We start from the raw sequence: 18,978 nt of genomic DNA, 5'->3' as shown, positions 1-18,978 counted from the left end.
CGAGGCCGAGCTGCCCTTTACTGTCACGCCGTCCGAAACTCAAAACTCAGTTGAAACGGGCCCAGCCCGGCGGTCACCGCCACGACCTCAAGCTGTGCCGTGACTCTCCGCTGCCACTCGCCGGGCGGCGCGGCACGGCCTACCGCACTCGCTGACCTCCCGGCGTCCGCGATTTCAGACTGGAAATGGACGTCAAGCACACGACCACTGGCTGTGGAGACCAGCAGGGGGACTAGCTGAGCATTTTGAATTTGCTGTACCTGTCAAGAAGAGCTTCCTGCAGTTCGAGGTCCTCGTCTTGTATCCCACTGCAAGGTATGATGCGTCACAGTAACAATGCTAACGAGGAAAGCAGAGGACAGCAGGGGACAGATAATGCTGGGAGGAGTACGATAGAGGGGCGGGGGAATCCAAAAGGATGAGAAGAGAATATTAGGGTGGAGGGCATGGGATGGGAAGCTTGCGATGTGGAGATACGGAGGAAACGGGAGCATCACTCGTTCGAATCTTCATCTCGATGGTGACGAGAGGTCTTGGAAGGAGACTTATGGTGCCCCCCTGCAGCGAAACTCATGAACCAGGAGGGTCAGCCGCTCCAGGCTCACCACTCAGATAGTTGGAGGAATGGTTGATCCTTCTGCTGCTGTGCACGTTTCAACCTCCCAGTAACAGCACCGCTCCCTGTCAAACCTTCCCGAAGGACCCTCGTGGACCTCTTCTTCTTCCGTCCTTCCGTCAGCATACTTCTTCACTGTCTTGGTGACTTTCTGGCCGTTCCTTATCACGGTCGACGTGGAGATGCTGACGCCTCCGAACCCTCCCGATGATGTAGAGGTGAAGGAGGAGAACGAGCCCCCCCCCATGCCTAAGGCAAGTTTTCTCACATGGGTCGAACGGGGAGGACTTGAGAAACAAACCACTCATTCCTGAGAAGAAACACTGTCAATTTCCTTGAACCCACCAGACAAGATCAATGTACCAAAGAAATCGTCAAAAAAACCTCCACTTCCGGAATTTCTGCACTCAGAATCTCATGACAAAGAACGTGTTACCCAGAAGGGATAAAACCTGCCCCTTGAACCAAACATGCTGCCACCAAAAGCTTGTTCAAAGATTTCAAAGGGGTTCCTGTCAAGCTTTAGATTGGAGCCTTCAAATGAGGATGTACGAAACCTTGAACCAAATACTTCAGCAAAGATGTCCTCCGCAGACCTGAAGTTGAAGTCTCCGAAGCCTTCCGCGTCTCCACTGATAGAAAGGGATTCAGCTCATTCGGAAATTCCAATTCAAGAGAGACAGGGTGAGGTATCGAGGGACAATTCATGCATACCTCAAGCCGCTGGCACCGTACGTGTCGTACATTTTGCGTTTGTTGGGGTCAGAGAGAACATCGTAAGCTTCACTGAGAAGCTTGAACTTTCTCTCAGCCTCCTCTCGGTTGTTTGGATTCTTGTCCGGATGCAGCTTCAGTGCAAGCTTTCTGCACAACGTTCCGGTCAGGACCGCCAGGTCAGCTTGGTCGCATCGCACCTGTAAGCCTTTCGGACCTCGTCTGCCGTGCAATCTCTGCGTCCTCAACTTCAGCCGGCACGCAACATTCCAGCTCATCGATCAGCGTTTACCTTGATACACCGAGAACTTTATAGTAATCCTTCTCGTCTTCTTGCGAGCCTCCTCTCAGCCTCATCCCGATCAGCGGGGAGCGCTTTTTGATAGCAGTTTGACGCCTCGACTCTTTTCCGCATGCCAAGTCAGGCAAGGCCGACAAGACAAGGTCATGTCTACCGTCTGCCTGACTCCAAGAGCTTGTCAGCGCACCATTGGCAATGATCTCTACAGCGCAGCACTGAACCAGCAAGATGAGACAGAGGCCCCGCATCCCACCACATCCCTACATGGATGTAAGACTGAGCTTTTGCAAGTGGCACAAGATCACCGAGTAGATGCCGTTTGCAGCCATGCGTTCTGCTCCGGAGTTTCAAAATGAGCACCTTTTTTTCATATACGTGGAACCTTGCCATGAAAGTGACTTATGCTGAAAGTCTGATATTCTTGTAAAACAACTATGGTTTTCATGATGTGATAAAACCCCACACATTGTACTGCATATCGACATTTTCAACTCCTCCCTTCGCCTTCTATTTCAACCGCATGATGAATTCTAGTTTTTCACTGTTCGGCATTCTTGGAGCATGCTCCTTTACGTTGCTATTTGGTGATGTCATAGCAAGAGGATAATTCAAACGCATGCTCAAGGGCGCAGTGAATGCTGCTGCGCTTCTATTCCCTCCTCACTCCTTGGCAGACAAGATAGTTTGTCTCGCCCGTCCCTTCCCTCGCGCGTCGAGACATGATGTATCTCTCATCTCTCTGCTCATTCAGCGCTCTACCATTCCGTATCTACACTTCATACTTCCCTCTGCCCATGTCGTCCCCGCGCCATATTCTTCTCCTTCTCTATCTCCTCCTTCCCCTCCCCAAGTCAGGGCAGCCATTGTTCCCCTGCATTCTGGAGACATGACCTACCGGTTGTTTTGGTACATCCACACAGGGGGTAGGGTGTAGTTGAGGCCCAAGCAGTTGGAGGGGTTATTTTCTGATTCTTGAATACTAAAAGAATAGGGTAGGGTACCTTCAATTCCAGAAAATGGCATCCTGCTGAGGCGAGCCCGTTATATCGGGCCCGGCCGGGGTCGGTCACTGAAATGAGTGACAGACTTGAACCGATTTATGCAGGATTTGATCCGGTTCAAATCATCATCTATTCTGGGGATTCGGAAGCAATGTACACCAGACGACTGAAGTGAAGGCAGGAAGAAGACGAGAAGACAAGAAGACAAGAAGACAAGAAGACAAGAACACAAGAAGACAAGAACACAAGAAGACAAGAACACAAGAAGACAAGAACACAAGAACACAAGAACACAAGAACACAAGAACACAAGAACATAAGAACACAAGAACACAAGAAAACCACAAGCCTACAGGGCAGCAAGTTAGACGTATTCATCGACAGAGAGGTCCTCGCCTGCGTAACAGGGAGAAACGCGCTCTCAAGCATGGATCTCGTTATTGTCAGGAGGGAGAAGCTGCGGCACAAGGGGGTGGCATCGATGAGCCTGGTAATGCTTGTGGTCGTCGCCATGGCGGTTGTCGTCATGCAGCAGGAAGATCAAGGTCATGTGACGGAGCTGACTGGGAGCGCAAGTAGGAGGCTGGTTGGAGCTCGGCTCCCCGCCTTCACTCCAGCAGCACTTGCGCTCGCTCCCGTGGAGAAGAAGGAGCTGTCAAAGCACGAGAAGGAAGTCGATGGGATCCTGAAGGAGGAGAAGAGGAGGCAGGCGGAGCGGAACAACTCTTCCTCAACGGGCCCAGCTCTGAGCAAGAAGGACCTGGCCAAGATCGAGGCGGCTGCTCGAGCAGCAGCAGAGAAGAACAACAAGCTGCTCGAGGATGCTGACAAGCAGCTTGAGGCATCGCAGGAGGAGCTGGGAGGAAATGCGGTCAACGTCCCCCTCCTCTCATCGCGCAGGTGTTGCCGTCCTCTCTCTCCCTGTGATCGCTGACCTACGGGGAAGGAACGCAAGGTGGCACCCGGCTCACAAGAGTCTGAGCTCCTACGTAGCCATGGCAATGAAGGTGATAGAAGAGAGGAGCAGGAGCAGGAGCAGGAGCAGGAGCAGGAGCAGGAGCAGGAGCAGGAGCAGGAGGATGCGGAGGTAGTGGTGGAGCAGGAGGCCACAGTGGCGGTGAGAGAGGGAGGCCAAGGTGGTGGCAAGAGATGGAGGCGAAGGAGGAGGAGGATCCTGACTCGGGGAGCAGGACAAGGACGCGAGGAAGGCGTACAGCAGTGCCAAACAGGCGGCAGAGAGGAACAAGAAGCTGATGGAGGAGGCGGGAGAGATGCTCCAGCATTCAGCAGAGGAGCTGGGAAGAGACGCAGTGTCGCTGCCGTCGCTGGGAAAGCCTCTAGGAGGAAAACCTTCACCTCTCTACGAGAAGGTGAGGAGGAGCTGGGGAAGGAGGCAAGAGAAGGAGGAGGGAGGGAGAGGGAGGGAGGGAGGGGAGGAGGGGGAGCAGTTGGGTCGGGAAGCGGACAGTGGAAAGAGGAGGGGAGGGCAGGCCTAGGAAGGAGGTGGGGATAGGGGTGGTAGAGGATGGAGGGAACGACTGGATGTGGATGAGTAAGTGACAGAGCGCAGGTGGTTGGAAGGAGCAAGCGGATGGAGAAAGAGGAGAAGCGAGGGGGGGAGGCAGCAGAGACACAAGCGCTTGGGCCCTCTTCTACGGGAACCAAGGGAGAGGAGGAGGAGGAGGAGGAGGAGGAGGAGGAAGGCAGCAGGTGAGGAGGTCTCGTTGGGGATATCTACTCTGGTCTGGAAGAAGCGAACAGCCAGCAGGGGTCAGACGAAGGAGTTGAGAGTCGCTTCCTCAAGGCCACAGCTCTTGCTAGAGTTTTCTAGAAGAGGAGCAGGGGGAGAGCTGAAGGCGAAGAACGGAGGCAGCAAGAAGGGGAGGGGAGGGGAGATGGGGAAGGGGCAATCAGCTCAGTGATTATTCGTTTCAACATGTTGTTCTAGAACTGCGTTGTATCCTACATTCCCACTCTCCTCCCGTCTCCTCCCCTCTCCTCTCGTCTTTCAGCTGCCTCCGTGCTTCTTCGGAGGCTCGAGGGGGATGTGGAGGCGGTCGAGGGGAGCGGCAGGGAGGGTGCAGGAGGAGAGGTCCTCGTTGTCAGGAGAGTCGAGCAAGTCGCTCTTGCTGTAGCGGAATGCACCATTGCCTCCTCCCTTGCCGAACCTGAGTAGCAAGTCTTGACACAGAAGCGGGAGGAGCATGGGGTGCAGGAGGGGAGGGGAGGCAGGAGCAAGGAGTGAGAGCAAGAAGGGATGGAGGGAAGAGAGATCTGGGAGGGCAAGTAGGAAGGGGAGCGAGCTGAGAAAGGAAGGAGAGGATCAAGATAAGGAGGTGGAAGGGATTTTACCTTCTTATCCGTCCAAGACGCAAAAGGACGCGAAGAGCCTGTGGAGTGAGAGACAAGACAAGACAGAAATCAGAGGGAGAGAGAGAGGGAGAGACGAGGAGAGAGAGACGAAGAGGGGGACGGGAACTAGGGTAAGGTAGAGGAGGAGGTGGAGGAGGAGGTGGAGGTGGAGGAGTAAGAGGTGGAGGAGGAGGTGGAGGAGGAGGAGGAGGAGGAGGAGGTGGTGGTGGTGGTGGAGGTGTATTCATTCTGCACCTTCCCCGTCCCAACGTTATCACCTACTGAATCACGAATCTCACGTTCAGTAAGATTTTCACCTGCGAAGGAATAAACGTGAGAGGTGAAGAGGAAAACAAGGAGGAGGGGGAGGACAAGAAGAGGACGAGGAGCCTGGAGATGAGAAGGTGATAGTCGAGGAGGAGGAGGAGGAGGAGGAGGAGGAGGAGGAGGAGGAGGAGGAGGAGGAGGAGGAGGAGGAGGAGGAGGAGGAGGAGGAGGAGGAGTGGAGGAGGAGGAGGAGGAGGAGGTAGGAGGAGGAGGAGGAGGAGGAGGAAATGGAAGAGATGGGAGGGTCCAGCTCTACCCGAGCTGAGAAGTCTCTCGATCTTGTTTGCGATCCTCTGCAACCTGACTTCAATCGGGACCTGCACATGACCGTCAGGCCGACCCGCTCCCTCCCAGCTGAATCCCACCTGAGGTACCACCCCCTCCGGCAGCTTGTCCGGCCCGTCGTAGTAGGGAGCAGCTGTGTACTTGTAGGGATCACTCGCTCCTCCTCGTCCTGCTGGGATTCAGGTGGGCTCCGGAGGAAGGAGGGGAATTGGGAGGGCGGGAAAGTGGAGGGGAGAGAAGGGGAAGAAAAGGGGAGGGGAGAGGAAAGAAGAGGGAAGGGAAGAGAAGAGGATAGGAGGGGAGGGGAGGGGAGAGGGAGGGGAGGGGAGAGGGGAGGAGAGATTGGCGTAGAAATGACAGTGGAGGACAAGTTTGGCGGAACCAGAGAGGAGAGGAAGAGGGTAAAGCGAGAGAAGATCGAGAGGAGGAGGCTACAAGCCTGTTCTGTAGATTTTTCCTTCCGTGCAAAGTCTTCGTAGAATCTCCCTGATGGATTGATCAAAACCCCTTCCCATGTCATGACCTTCTTCTGGCCATTCTCTTCCCTTTCTCCTCCCCTCCCTCCCCTCCCTCTCACTCTCCCCTTCCTTCCCCCCATCCTTGCCGCTGGCCTCTCCTCCTCTGGTGAACTGAATGACATGGTCTTGTCTTCCACCTCCCCTCGCTGACCTCGCGTATCTGCTGTCTCCCACCCCGCTCAGTATCTGTTTCTCTGACAGCGACTGAGAGCCGAGAATCTGCTGCAATCATGAGAAGAGGAGAGGAGGACTGGAGTAGGATGAGAAGGAGTAGTAGAGGAGGAGGAGGAGGAGGAGGAGGAGGAGGAGGAGGAGGAGGAGGAAGGAAAAGGAGCAGGAGAAGAAAGGAGGAGCAGGAGAAAGAGGAGGAGATAAGAGAAGGAGCAAGAGCAGGAGAAGAAAGGAGGAGCAGGAGAAAGAGGAGATAAGAGAAGGAGCAGGAGCAGGAGCAGGAGCAGGAGCAGGAAGAGGAAGAGGAAGAGGAAGCAGAGGAAGAGGAGGAAGAGATCTTTCCTCAAGGATGCTTTCTCTCTTAATCGTCTTCTTATCCAGCTGCTGTCTTGCTTCAGTCTCAGCTGTTCATTGGCTGCCACCAGCTGTTCATTGGCTGCCACCAGCTGTTCATTGCCTGCCACCACTTGATCAAGCTTCTCTTGCAAAAGTTGTGTCTTCATCATCCACTGCTTTTCGTGAACCAGTGATGTGACATGAGGCGGACATCCAGTACTACGATAAATGGGAACCTGCACAGTGCACATCATGTTCTCGGAACTTTCATTCATCTCTGTGGGTACGTCTGTAGGAAGCAGAACTAAAACTTGCTCTTTCAGCTGTTCATAAATTCCAGTATCCCGAAACAATGCGCAGCTCCATAATGGATGACTGGGGTCCAACTCCTTTCTCAAGTAATCGAAATGATACACAATGCTTGCTAAGCAATGTATCAGAATCCCATTCATATTCCCTGGCAATGTAGGAAAACATAACTGAATCGTACTCTGTACTAATTCATCATTTCCCTTCTTGAACTGTGGAGGTAATGACGCAAACATCGCCGAATGAATGGGTAATCCACAGGCCGTACGACCAACAAACAGATCTGATGCAGCCTCGTACTTGAAGTAAGTCTTGGGAATTGTTCCGTTGTTCCAACTGGCTCGGTCAGAAACCGCGGTAACTGATGGACAGTGAGTAGAACCACTTGTACAATACGTCGCTGCACCCTACACGTAGGGTTCAAACAATCTTCACATCATCAATCAATATCTCACCTTTCGAATGGAGTGGGTGCCTAAATCCTCCTTGTTCATCCCAAGTCTTTGCAGCTCCTGACAGACAGCTTTCCGAATGGCTCGGTAATCATACGGAGCATCCTGTGCGCTAGAAGATTCATCACACTCACCCCGTTCGGGCAGTGTCATGACTTTCTGCAGACAATTGACAAAACGATGGTATTGACTGCCACCTATCATGCCCAAAAAATGCATCAGTATCAACCACATTTCATGCCAAGTACACCTGGAAACAACTTCCTGGTGTCTGGAGAATGACTCATAAGGTACACACCCATAGCAAGAATGGGGCAAATTGCAGGACAGATCGGATTGGCATATATTGATTTCGGCTCGTTCCGTTCTCCAACTTGATCTGTCTTGCTATGAGGAAAACATATCCACATGTGATCGTCTTTCCATCCCATGTGTTGAAACAGAATCTCAGCCGTATTGACAGATCTGCAGATCAGATTCCAACTTAGTATCAGGAAGGTACGACCAACTATTAAATCCATCTTTTTACATTTCAGCAACTCTCCACCCATTATGACATACAAACTAAAGGGTAATGGATCCTTGCCAGATGACAATTTCGTTCCACTCACGGCTCTCTCATCTGCGATGGTGTTCTGAAGACCTTTATAGAAATCGGCTATCTGAACGTCGAACTTTCTCCTGTACGTTTTGGTCTTGTGGTGCCTTCTATAGAAATGCCTAACACCTGATCTCAAAGCTACGTATGACGAGAATTTCAACTTTTTCTTCATCATGACATTTACCACATAGCTGGTCCATTGCTTGTATGAGAACCTTCTCGTGTTGAATGGTAACAATTCTCTTCTCTTCAACAATTCTTTGATCTTCTTGGTAATTGGACCACGATTTCTGGGTTCGTTGTCTAAACAACTCTTGAATTCGTGATTCAAACAAAATGGTTTGGTTTCATACAACCATGCAATCAGCTGACTTACAGAACTCAAGTAACATGCCTTCGAATTGTCCGAGAGCATCCTGTCTTTGACAGACTCGATTTTTTCTCTTGTTTCTTGTTCGTCCTCGCCTTCCATTTCCTCCACTTCCTCGTTATCGTCCTCGTCGTCGTCGTCTTCTTCGTCTTCGTCTTCGTCCGAGGCTTCGTCTCCGCCTACCTCTCTCTCTGCAACTCCGTCTGCGTCGTGATCGTTCTCCTTGTTGCATACCCGTCTAGTTCTGTTAGTCCCTGAAACGTATTCCACAATTGATTCCGCGATTTGTTCTTCAGAGATGGAAGGAACAACTTTTGGGGTTTGCTGCTGCGCTGAAGTTTTTGGTCCCTTTGTTCCTTTTGGGTTGCGAGTCGAGCAACCACAATCACTCCACTCTTCACTCCATTCACTAGCACAAAGATGATGAAACAGGTTTGAGCAGACAGTACATTGATACAGTTGAGCTGCGTCGTCCCTAACCTTGCATCGTGAACCGAACAAGCATTTCTGACGGCTACCTTGTGATCCAGCGGCTGTGGCCATGCTGAGCGATTTGCGCGGGTTGCAGGTATGAAAGGGGGGGTGGGGGGTGGAGGGGGCCGTGGGCTGCAATAAACTACTACGCAGGAGGCTCAGGATTTAGGGGGTAGGAGCAATTAGAGGTCCAGAGTTGAGTGAAAAAAAATCTCTAATTGAAATTTCCTGTTTTGGTCATGATGTTTTTCAATAAATTTTTACAAATATGATATCCCCTCTGTCAACCCGCAAAAGTAGGGGTACTCAGATTCCGCACCCCTAAAATAGTTTTAATAAAGTTTGGGATTTCAGGAAATCCGGCGGACAGGGATTTGAACTAGGAAAAATCCTGAAAACGCTAGCTAATTGCTGTTTGATTGGAAACATGGGAACCTGTGTTCCAGAAGTACCCTACAACACATAGGGTAGGTAATGGAAAAATAACCGGTACAGGAAAAAAAAGATTGCCGTTGCTAGCTGACGTACGACTCCTTGATTTGAAAACAAAAATACTTATTGGCTGGATTTACTACACTCGTCAATGGCTGACACTAATAAGATTTCATGGGCGTGTATCGAAATATACGAATAACCCTACCCCCTCCATATCAGACAAACATACCGGTACACAGGGTAGAGAACAGCCAAGAGGCGTGTAAGCCGGAACTCAAATGCTTAAAACAAATATAAAAGAGTACTGAGTGGTACAAATGGATCTGGTACAAAATTGACTAAAAACTGTACGCTTATGATCAAATTAACAGGTACAAGTGTTTGTTAAAAGGATATTAATTTATAATTGGGCATTAGTAAATGCCATGGAATGGTCTGAGGCGGGGCTGAAGGCTGCAGTCGGTCTACTGACGGGCCCGGCCGGCAGGATCCGTTGCCGTTTTCTACGCTAAGTCCCGCGACCGGGCCCGCCTCAGCATATATATCACGCGGAGGACCCTGCAGGCTCTCAGATCTGTCTATCAGGCTCTCAGATCTGTCTATGCAGGCTCTCAGATCTGTCTATGGATTTCTCTACTAAGAGGGAAAGCGGTGAAACAGAAGGAGATCTACCTCTCTTTTATTTCTTTCACACACACACACACACACACACAATCGTGGAACACACACGAAAGGGGAAGAGGACCACCTAGCCTAGCTCTGACGAGTTTCATCCTTTTATAGCTTCGAGGAAGGAGCCAGGGGTAGCGTCTCTGGGCTACAGAAAGGAGGGGTGTCCTGTCCTTGGAAGTTGACAAGCATCCCTTCTGACCTTCGAAAGGATACCATGCTCTCTCGCAGGGAAGAGAACCCCGTCCTTGCATGGCAGCAAGCTGCTTCCAACGGGTCGTACTCCACAAGACGCACCCCTCCTGTTTACCTTGTAGGTCCCCCACGAGTACACGGTTGCTGCAACAAAGACCTCCAGAGGGGTCCTTTCAGTAGATTCATACTGGAGTAGAGTATCCTGGGTCATCCAGGAGAAGTCAGCTTCGAACACGAGTACGAGACAGCCAACTGTCCTTTCATCCTGATAGGCCTTTGTCTGACTCGGGCTCGGTTCCTATGAGCTCTGACAGGTTCGATCGAACCTTGGCTTCCGCCAAGAGTGTGAAAAGATAAGAGTAAACAATTCTCTCGCTGCACGCTCTTAACAAGGTTGGTGAGTTTCACTATCGCCTGGAGAGCATGGTCTATATCCAGGCTTTCCGCCTTGACCATCGGATCTTTCGTCAAATCCTCCTGGCATGGTCATATGAAATCCATAAGGACTTCAGCGAGGTGTATCTGTATCCTCTCTGTGTCTTCCGGTATCATCCTGCTGAAGTCGGATATATCCTTGGTTACTCGGATACATACTTTGTTTCCTTGTGGCTGCTGATCGTGCAGTTCTTGTAGAGATTGATCACATTGAGACTGTTCGGCATCTTATTCATCATGTTTGCGATGTTGTAATATATCCAAGACGTATGCGGCTTCGATCTGTTTGAATCTTGCATTGGGACTTGGAATCCAAAATGGATCTTCATCGTTCTTTCGTTTCGCTAACTCCAAGAGACCGTACCTAAGAAAACCGGTTGAGGAAACTTGCTCGCAAAGACAAACCAAAGAACGATTCTTTCCTTAGAATATCTCCCCTCTCTCGTCCTGAACCCCAAAACTACCTCATCACCTTTGCTTCCTGCCACTGCCACTAGTCATGGGACTAAGCTGTTTTAGGCTGAAGATAAGGTATCAATTTGAAGATATTTTCTTCCCTGTCCGTGACAATAATCCCGCAGACTGAGCAACTATCGCGTACGGATTTATCCTCAGCGAGTGATAATTTCATTGAATGGGCATGAGGTACAGTTGAGACACATCAGTGTTTGTTTAGCTTTCATTTGCAATTCCATTTCGTACTTTAATTGCAGAGCAACTACCACACAGGAATGAAAATGGGAAGACAGTGAGAAAGCTGCTTCACAATTCACGGAAGCTGAATGATTGAAATGTCCGAATCAACTCAGTAATTCTTTCGTCAGGAATCGGGATCTGGTGAATTCCAATAAAGAATCCTGCTGAATGCACGACCTCAGCACCCGGAAAATCAGACGGATTCAGCGGAGATAAGTTCTGCTTGACAAAGGGTTGTCGAAGAAAATTGCCGCTTATGATTGGTCTGTTTTCAACACCCATTTCAATCAAATATGCAAGAAAGTCTTTGAGCTGATGAGTGTACGTGGGACACAACAAACAGGCAAGACCGAACCATGCAGGATCAGTTCCATCTGAAGCTTCCATCAACTGGATTTTGCCTCGAAGTCCTGGGCTGCTATTGATAGCTTCTGAGATACGGCGAAAGTTGTTTCGCCGGCATTCATTGAATTCACTTAGCCTTGCCAGTTGAACCTTTAACATTGCTCCTTGTACTTCCATTGGTCTTAGATTGTACCCTGCGTTCAGAAAAAGGAAGCGAGGGTCGATATCAGGGTATAGTTTCTCAATAGCTTCTTTGTTGCTGAGTTGTCTTGACCAACCATGTGCTCTGAGACAGACCGCAAGATTGTAATCTGCTTCATTTTGACAAACCAACATTCCTCCTTCACCTGAAGTTATGTGATGGGAAAAGTAAAACGAGAATGTCCCGAACGATCCTAATGTACCAAGCATGCATTTCTCACCATCAACACAGCAGTAAGATCCAAGAGATTCACAAGTATCTTCAATCAAAACCAAATCATGTTGTTTAACAAAATTCATCAAGTCTTGCATGCAAATCGAGTTACCAAGAACATGCACGGCCATGATTGCCTTGACATTTGGGTTCATCGCGTTTTGCAAGCTTTGAAGGGACATATTCATCGTCCTGGGATCAACGTCAACAAACCTTGGAGTAAATCCCTGCTGAACAATGGGGAAAAGACTCGTTGACCAACATACAGCTGGTATCAAAATTTCCCAGTTTTGATTTGCTTCCATGAAGCGATGTTTTAAGCATGCTAATGCAAGGAGATTTGCAGAACTCCCACTGTTGACCATGCAAGCATATGGTACAGAAACTGTTCGAGCAAACAATTCTTCAGCTTCAGAGACGTTTTCTCCCATTGTTAACTTCCCAGATAGTAAAACCTCCGCCATGGCAAGAATTTCTGCAGAGCCGAAAGGGTTCTCAGCCAAAGGAAAGACTGCATTTGATGGCAACCTTGATGACTTCCTCTTGTTCCATTCAGCTGTGAATGATATCTTCCAATCTTCGGCCTCTTCAGACATGGACAAACCCATATTGTTGACTGAAATATTTTGGCTTTAAATGAATTTTTTTTGAATTGCCGGTTTGTTGCGTTATGGACTAGCTGTTTTACCCGGCGTGTTGGTCATACTGTGTTGAAACTATAAAAGCATTGAGCTCAGGGCGCAACCTTGAAAAGGGTTATACTTCACGAAAAAAAAAGAAGCGCAGTTTATTACTGTTGTAGGACGTATTTACTGGTACAAAAGGACTGTACCGGATATCCAGAGATTTCACTCAAGTTCCCTGACAATCATGGTACTCATGCCTGGTACAAATTTGTACCAGGTCTTTCACACTTAGCCATTTCGGCGTTGCTTTCATGGCGGATCGTTGCGGTTGCGCATTCGCCTTGGTCAGGTACTTGTGGGCTTCGGAACACCTCCTCACCCATCACATGACCTCTGAAATCGGGCCAGGCTCCTGATCTTCGGTATGTTTGCAGTGGGGCTCCCGACGTTACGAGTTTTTTCTAAGGCGGGTCAAGGGAGGTTTTTTTCCCCCTGGGAGAAATGTCCTATGGGTTTTTGGATCTGCGATATAAAAAAAGTCTTGTCTCGGTCACGTGATGTGTCACGTGACCGGTCAGGTGAGCCTGTCAGCCGGGTCACGGACCCTGTCAGCCGGCTGACATGTCACGGGCCTGCTGACACGGTCCGCTGACCGGTCACGGCCGCCCGGAGAGATCAGGCCCCCGGCCAATCTCCGGACACTTAGCCTCCTGGCGGGCCTCCAGGGGGTCTGAGGCGGGGCTGAAGGCTGCAGTCGGTCTACTGACGGGCCCGGCCGGCAGGATCCGTCGAGAAACAGGGGGGTCAAGGGAGGTTTTCTTCCCCCTGGGAGAAATGTCCTATGGGTTTTTGGATCTGCGATATAAAAAAAGTCTTGTCTCGGTCACGTGACCGGTCAGGTGAGCCTGTCAGCCGGGTCACGGCCCCTGTCAGCCGGCTGACATGTCACGGGCCTGCTGACACGGTCCGCTGACCGGTCACGGCCGCCCGGAGAGATCAGGCCCCCGGCCAATCTCCGGACACTTAGCCTCCTGGCGGGCCTCCAGGGGGTCTGAGGCGGGGCTGAAGGCTGCAGTCGGTCTACTGACGGGCCCGGCCGGCAGGATCCGTCGAGAAACAGGGGGGTCAAGGGAGGTTTTCTTCCCCCTGGGAGAAATGTCCTATGGGTTTTTGGATCTGCGATATAAAAAAGTCTTGTCTCGGTCACGTGACCGGTCAGGTGAGCCTGTCAGCCGGGTCACGGCCCCTGTCAGCCGGCTGACATGTCACGGGCCTGCTGACACGGTCCGCTGACCGGTCACGGCCGCCCGGAGAGATCAGGCCCCCGCATAGCGTTGACATTTTGCTTTTTCTGCTTTGGGCTGTATGTTTTCCCGTGAGGGGGTTGTTCTGCTTTCTAGGTGGATTGGGGGGTGGCGTGTTTGAGGATTTCAAACAGGGTCCAAATTTCAGGTTTATAACTCTGATGTTGTTTTCCAATAAGATATTTTAAACTGTATTGTGGAATGGTTGAGTATAAACAGAGAAGTAGGGCTGCACCCCAGAAGTTGCACTGAGATCATGGGGTAGTCGACTAACTAATTTGTAGAGCCTTCTTATGGTACAATTTTATAAACAAGTTTGAACGACCTCTCTACACGCCATGAGCCTCCCCTTGTTCGGGGCACGTCGCACCGCTCTGTACTGCCCTAACCATGGCTCGCAAACAGCGAGCCCGCGGCAGCGTGTGCAGACATCAGATGTTCACCGAACCTCCTCATGGGAAATTCCTGAGGTGTAGAGATGATGATCCTTGAGGAGTGCTTCGTACAGTGCGTGGATCTCACGAAAAATCGTTTGGTGAGCGAAGAGCATCAATAATACAAGTGAAAATCACCATCACAGGGATACGTTGCAATCGAAACCGGGTTGTGAAATACCCTAAGCTATCTGCGATGCATGACAGGGAAACTGAGTTGGAGTAGATGGATGGAGATTACACACAAGACGACAGGGAATCATCATCCGACGGTGACTGGATTGTTCAAAAGCCGTACAGTCACCAGTGAGCTCAAGAACACATGTCTTCACGATGATGGCTGATAGGCTCGCAAGAAATACAGTGCATTTTAGCAGTGAGCTGCTCGATTGCTTGAAACCACGATGATCCACAGCACTATCGAATGATAACAAGCAAGTCCAGTGGTTCGTGAAGGATTCTTCATCCGGTTTTCAAGGATGTGTTGGAACGATGAAACATGTTGCAAATCACCAAGGTCTATGCCATTTGATCACATGATGCATCATCTAAATATTACTGGTGTGAACTTGCATCAGATCGTGTGTCCATCAATGAGCCGCTGCCAAGCAGATGAAACGGTCACAGCAAACACGAGCACTTTGAAGATGCTGATATTCCAGGCCGTACAGCATTTATGATGTGGCTACATGTCACATGCTTCTTGTTTACAATCATCGAGTGTTTGCTCTGTTGAACAAGGCACCCCTCTGTAGAGCCAAATGCGACAAGAACTCTACTGTTGCATGGTAGCATTGCGAACTGTCCAAACAAGGCAGGATTGATTCGAAGAACATCTCATTTATTGATATCAGATTCATCTGCACATTGTTTCATTTCTAACTAGGTTTCTGCAGCGTTGTGGAAATGTCATGACAAAGGAAGAACTTAGTTGCAGTGCAGAAAAATCATCCAACGTCATGAAACATGGAAATGCAATTGTCAATCCACTTGATCATGGGTATAGTGATTCATGATCAACAACGATGATTCAAAGTCATCTATCCTGGCAGGTAAAGAAATCCTTTGTGCAAACGTCTCTTCATGCATCATTGAACGGTTGAGCATGTAAAGCTTTCTCTATAGAAAAGTGAGGTGCATGAATCCTGACCGTAAGACTAGAAGAATTGAAAGTGAGTGATGACATGAGAACACATATCTAGACAGCAAAGTCGCTTAAGGTACAGTTTGATACAAATTTCTCACAAATCATGCATTTGAGCTCAACGTTCAACCTACGGCAATTTGAAAGAAGGGTCAATCAGAGTTGATTCTGTTCAATGGTGAATCTATCATTAGTTGCTTAGCTGTTCATGAAAATTTCATCTTGTCTTCGAAGAATATTTTCAAGTACACACGCGGATTGTTTGTACCTAGGGTGCATATTCCAGTACACGATGGATGATTCAAACCTTGGCCCAACCTGCAGAGTTGAGAAAGAAGCTCGATCATCTCTTACAGGTATGATATGAGATCTTCATCTCATTCCTATCTCAGTTGGGTTGGATTCGAAGTCTCTCAATATCGAGGTTCATCCTCGCGAGTCAGGAAGGCACCATTTCATCGCCTCTTGCTCGTCCAGGGAGAGGGGGCTTGGGGAATGAGAAATGGGGGCTACCCCCTACCCCCTATCACAGAGTTTCAAACTGGTTCAAAGGTGGGTAGTTGAGGGTGCTCCATACCCACCCCACCCCCCAACGAAAGTCAAACGGAGGGGTTCTCGGAAGTCGAAGTTCCGACCAGTTTGGCCCTCGTTTTGTACCATATAAACGCTGCAATATTAAGTTGGTACCACAGATACTTCTAAAATTCGTACTTTTACTTTGGTTTGGCGTGGTGAAGTGTCCAAGCAACCAAATTCAAATCACCCTACCCCTCTCTGGCCCTGCGCAGCAACGATTTTCCTAAGAGCGAGTACCCTCCTACACGCCTTCTCAAAGTAGGGTACTCCCACATGGCATGAAATGAAGGGACCCCACAGGCCCTTCGAAAAAAAAAAAATCTTGCCAATTTTTCCTATGAGCGCCCGGCCGGAAAAGCAACGCTATGGCCAATCTCCGGACACTTAGCCTCCTGGCGGGCCTCCAGGGGGTCTGAGGCGGGGCTGAAGGCTGCAGTCGGTCTACTGACGGGCCCGGCCGGCAGGATCCGTCCATTCTGTAGGTTTTTGACCAGGAAAAACAAAGGAAAAGTGGCTTTTCTCAGTTCTCTGGGTCTTAGTACCGGTTATAGGTAATGACCCGTCATTATCACTGGATTTGGGGGGGTAGAGGTGGTAGATTGGTTTCAGAGCGGTCGTTGAATTTGTTTTTAATGCTTGTATTTTTGTTCAAATAAAAGGTACAGATTTTTTGTACCATAGTTAGGCATAATTGTACCATACTTCGTATTATTTTATTTTAATTGTATATATATGTACAAAGTTTATACATATTTGTACTGTAAAGAATTGATACAGTACCTTGTTTGACTATGCACCGGTCCTGTTGTGAGGTTATGGCCACCGGGGTAGGTGGGGAACAAACCCTACCCCCTAGTCGTGTATCAAACCACCGGTACGTGGACACTTATTTGAAAAAGCTGGGGATTTGAATTTGCGCGGGCTGGGTATCGTCCACGCACTAGTACAGATTCTGGAAGAAAACTTGTGTTCTGATTTGAACTTTGAGATAGAGGTTGAACATGCATAGCAAGATTATTCCTCATCAAGACCCCTCCAAGAAGATACCAATCTCTCCGACAGTGCGACCAGTGGCAAGGAAGCAAAGAAAATGTGCGAAACAACAAGTCAAACGAGTTTTGAAGCGCAACAAGGCATCAGATTGGGGTGATGATGGTAGAGAGATTCTTAATATCCCTTGTTCTCAGCCTGAGCTCTCAAGCTCTGAGCCTGAGCACCGCCGCCGCCGCCGTCACTGCCGCGCCGGCCGCCTGGCAAGCTCTCAGCCTGACTCGAGTGAGCACCCAAGCTCTCAGCCTGACTCGAGTGAGCACCCAAGCTCTCAGCCTGACTCGAGTGAGCTCCCAAGCTCTCAGCCTGACTCGAGTGAGCTCCCAAGCTCTCAGCCTGACTCGAGTGAGCTCCCAAGCTCTCAGCCTGAGCTCTCAACTGCTCAACCTCAACCTGAATTGTCTCATGATGATGCCGAAAATTTCGTTTACACTAAGGATTCGAAGTGTCCTGGGCAGCCGCACATTGGCAAATTTTTGAATAGCGTGGGCGAAAATCTGACCGATTGGCCAATCGCGCCTCCCTGCAAGACGTTTGATCAGTTTTGGCAAGACATTCAATCGAAAATTTCAAAGCCTCACCACGAGAACCCCATCAATTTTGACTATGTCGAAGACCCGGAGGCGCAAGAAGCGTTGGAAATTGCATATAATGAATACATGGTCCCAGTTTTGTTGAAGGTGTTGCAGATGGTAGCGATCATTCATGGAGTGAAAGATCTACCGCATGAAGAGCTATGGAAACGTCTTGGAAATTGCTTGCGGCCACGAGAAGAGTCAAATGTGTCGCCAAGGATGAACCCTTTGTTGATTGACAAAGTTATCCTTGGCCTAATGCAGAATGAGAACGTCAAGAAGTGCATTGAAACAAAAATCCCTACCGACGAAAAATTTGAAAAGAAATTGAAATATGTTGCCCGAGCATACGCGCCGAATGTCAATGAAGCATGTACTGGAGTGCATGCATCCAGAATGCCTATGAGGTCCTACATCGCGTATCATTCACACGTGAAAAGATTGAAGAGGGTTGCAGTTTCTGCGAAGCTAATCTGTAAGACGAGGGTCATGAAGAAAATCTGGCTGAAGAAAAACTTGAAGATGTTTTCCACTCGAGACCATGGCCATGGACTCAGTCTCAAAACTAGTCTCACCATGAAACTCAAGCAACTTGGCCTAGACCGTGAGAACATCATTGCTATGACTTTGAACTCAGATGCTGCGCTGCTTATCCGGAATCTCGGTGGAGACACCAAGCATACAGAAATTAGTTTCACGGTGTTTGTTCCCAAGAAGTATTGCAAAAATCTTCAGCAATGGGCGGAAGAGGAAAAGCGCATAAGACAAGCTTCGGACGCTTGTACCCTAATGATAATTCCTTTGTCAGACACTACAGCAACTCTGAAATTCAATTTCTGGGAGCCCTATCAGCCTGACATAGTATCCATTCTCAGAGATGGTTTGAAGATAGGGGATGCTACCATCAAATTTGTCTTGTTCTTCAGAGCAGATTTAATGGGACAAAATTCTCTGCTAAGTCACGGGGGCAGAAACGACTCAGACGGTACTTTCTGTATTCATTGTTGTGAACAAACTTCAGATCGGAAATCTGGAAAGTTCCTCCAAATTCGGGAGATAAATGGTGGGCCAGTCAGCTTCCGAGAACTTTGCAGGATGCATGGTACAGATCCTCTTAGTGTTAAGCTACTGAACGACATGATTCTCAAAACCAACAGTTCCAATTTGACGAACCCAATTGAAGATTTCAACGAGCATCTGTTCCAGGCTTTGGCATCGACTTCGAATCAAGATAAACTCAATCAATGCTTCG

General features: G+C 49.3%; 5 protein-coding genes across 5 annotated transcripts; 2 read left to right on the top strand and 3 right to left on the bottom strand.

Moving 5' to 3' along the window:
• Positions 1 to 493: 493 nt before the first annotated feature.
• Positions 494 to 1,960, bottom strand: GUITHDRAFT_122112 (hypothetical protein; the record flags this gene model as incomplete). Its single annotated transcript, XM_005818623.1, has 11 exons — positions 494 to 558; positions 606 to 643; positions 691 to 865; positions 918 to 926; positions 980 to 1,017; positions 1,069 to 1,128; positions 1,174 to 1,248; positions 1,331 to 1,480; positions 1,531 to 1,566; positions 1,623 to 1,792; positions 1,937 to 1,960. 11 exons carry the CDS (start codon positions 1,958 to 1,960, stop codon positions 494 to 496), a joined length of 840 nt encoding a protein of 279 aa, XP_005818680.1.
• A 1,099-nt stretch (positions 1,961 to 3,059) lies between these two features.
• Positions 3,060 to 4,463, top strand: GUITHDRAFT_149131 (hypothetical protein; the record flags this gene model as incomplete). The annotated part of the gene is made up of 6 exons (XM_005818622.1): positions 3,060 to 3,532; positions 3,579 to 3,639; positions 3,660 to 3,749; positions 3,823 to 4,002; positions 4,203 to 4,342; positions 4,394 to 4,463. The coding sequence occupies 6 exons, from the start codon at positions 3,060 to 3,062 to the stop codon at positions 4,461 to 4,463; spliced, it is 1,014 nt and encodes a 337-aa protein (XP_005818679.1).
• Positions 4,464 to 7,310: 2,847 nt separating this feature from the next.
• Positions 7,311 to 7,813, bottom strand: GUITHDRAFT_45674 (hypothetical protein; the record flags this gene model as incomplete). Its single annotated transcript, XM_005818621.1, has 4 exons — positions 7,311 to 7,337; positions 7,386 to 7,453; positions 7,517 to 7,579; positions 7,633 to 7,813. Coding segments are annotated over 4 exons (339 nt in total), but the record flags the coding sequence as incomplete, so codon positions are not given.
• Positions 7,814 to 11,323: 3,510 nt separating this feature from the next.
• GUITHDRAFT_82868 (hypothetical protein) lies at positions 11,324 to 12,613 on the bottom strand (the record flags this gene model as incomplete). The annotated part of the gene is made up of 1 exon (XM_005818620.1): positions 11,324 to 12,613. The coding sequence occupies one exon, from the start codon at positions 12,611 to 12,613 to the stop codon at positions 11,324 to 11,326; it is 1,290 nt and encodes a 429-aa protein (XP_005818677.1).
• A 4,578-nt stretch (positions 12,614 to 17,191) lies between these two features.
• On the top strand, positions 17,192 to 18,663 carry GUITHDRAFT_122109 (hypothetical protein; the record flags this gene model as incomplete). Its single annotated transcript, XM_005818619.1, has 4 exons — positions 17,192 to 17,247; positions 17,289 to 17,376; positions 17,427 to 18,606; positions 18,653 to 18,663. The coding sequence occupies 4 exons, from the start codon at positions 17,192 to 17,194 to the stop codon at positions 18,661 to 18,663; spliced, it is 1,335 nt and encodes a 444-aa protein (XP_005818676.1).
• Between the last annotated feature and the right edge of the window lie 315 nt (positions 18,664 to 18,978).

This window comes from Guillardia theta (assembly GCF_000315625.1).
Source record: "Guillardia theta CCMP2712 unplaced genomic scaffold GUITHscaffold_284, whole genome shotgun sequence".
In the NCBI taxonomy this organism is placed as follows: Eukaryota; class Cryptophyceae; order Pyrenomonadales; family Geminigeraceae; genus Guillardia; species Guillardia theta.
The sequence above is the reverse complement of the archived record's forward strand: the minus strand, read 5'-3'. Positions and strand labels throughout refer to the sequence as shown.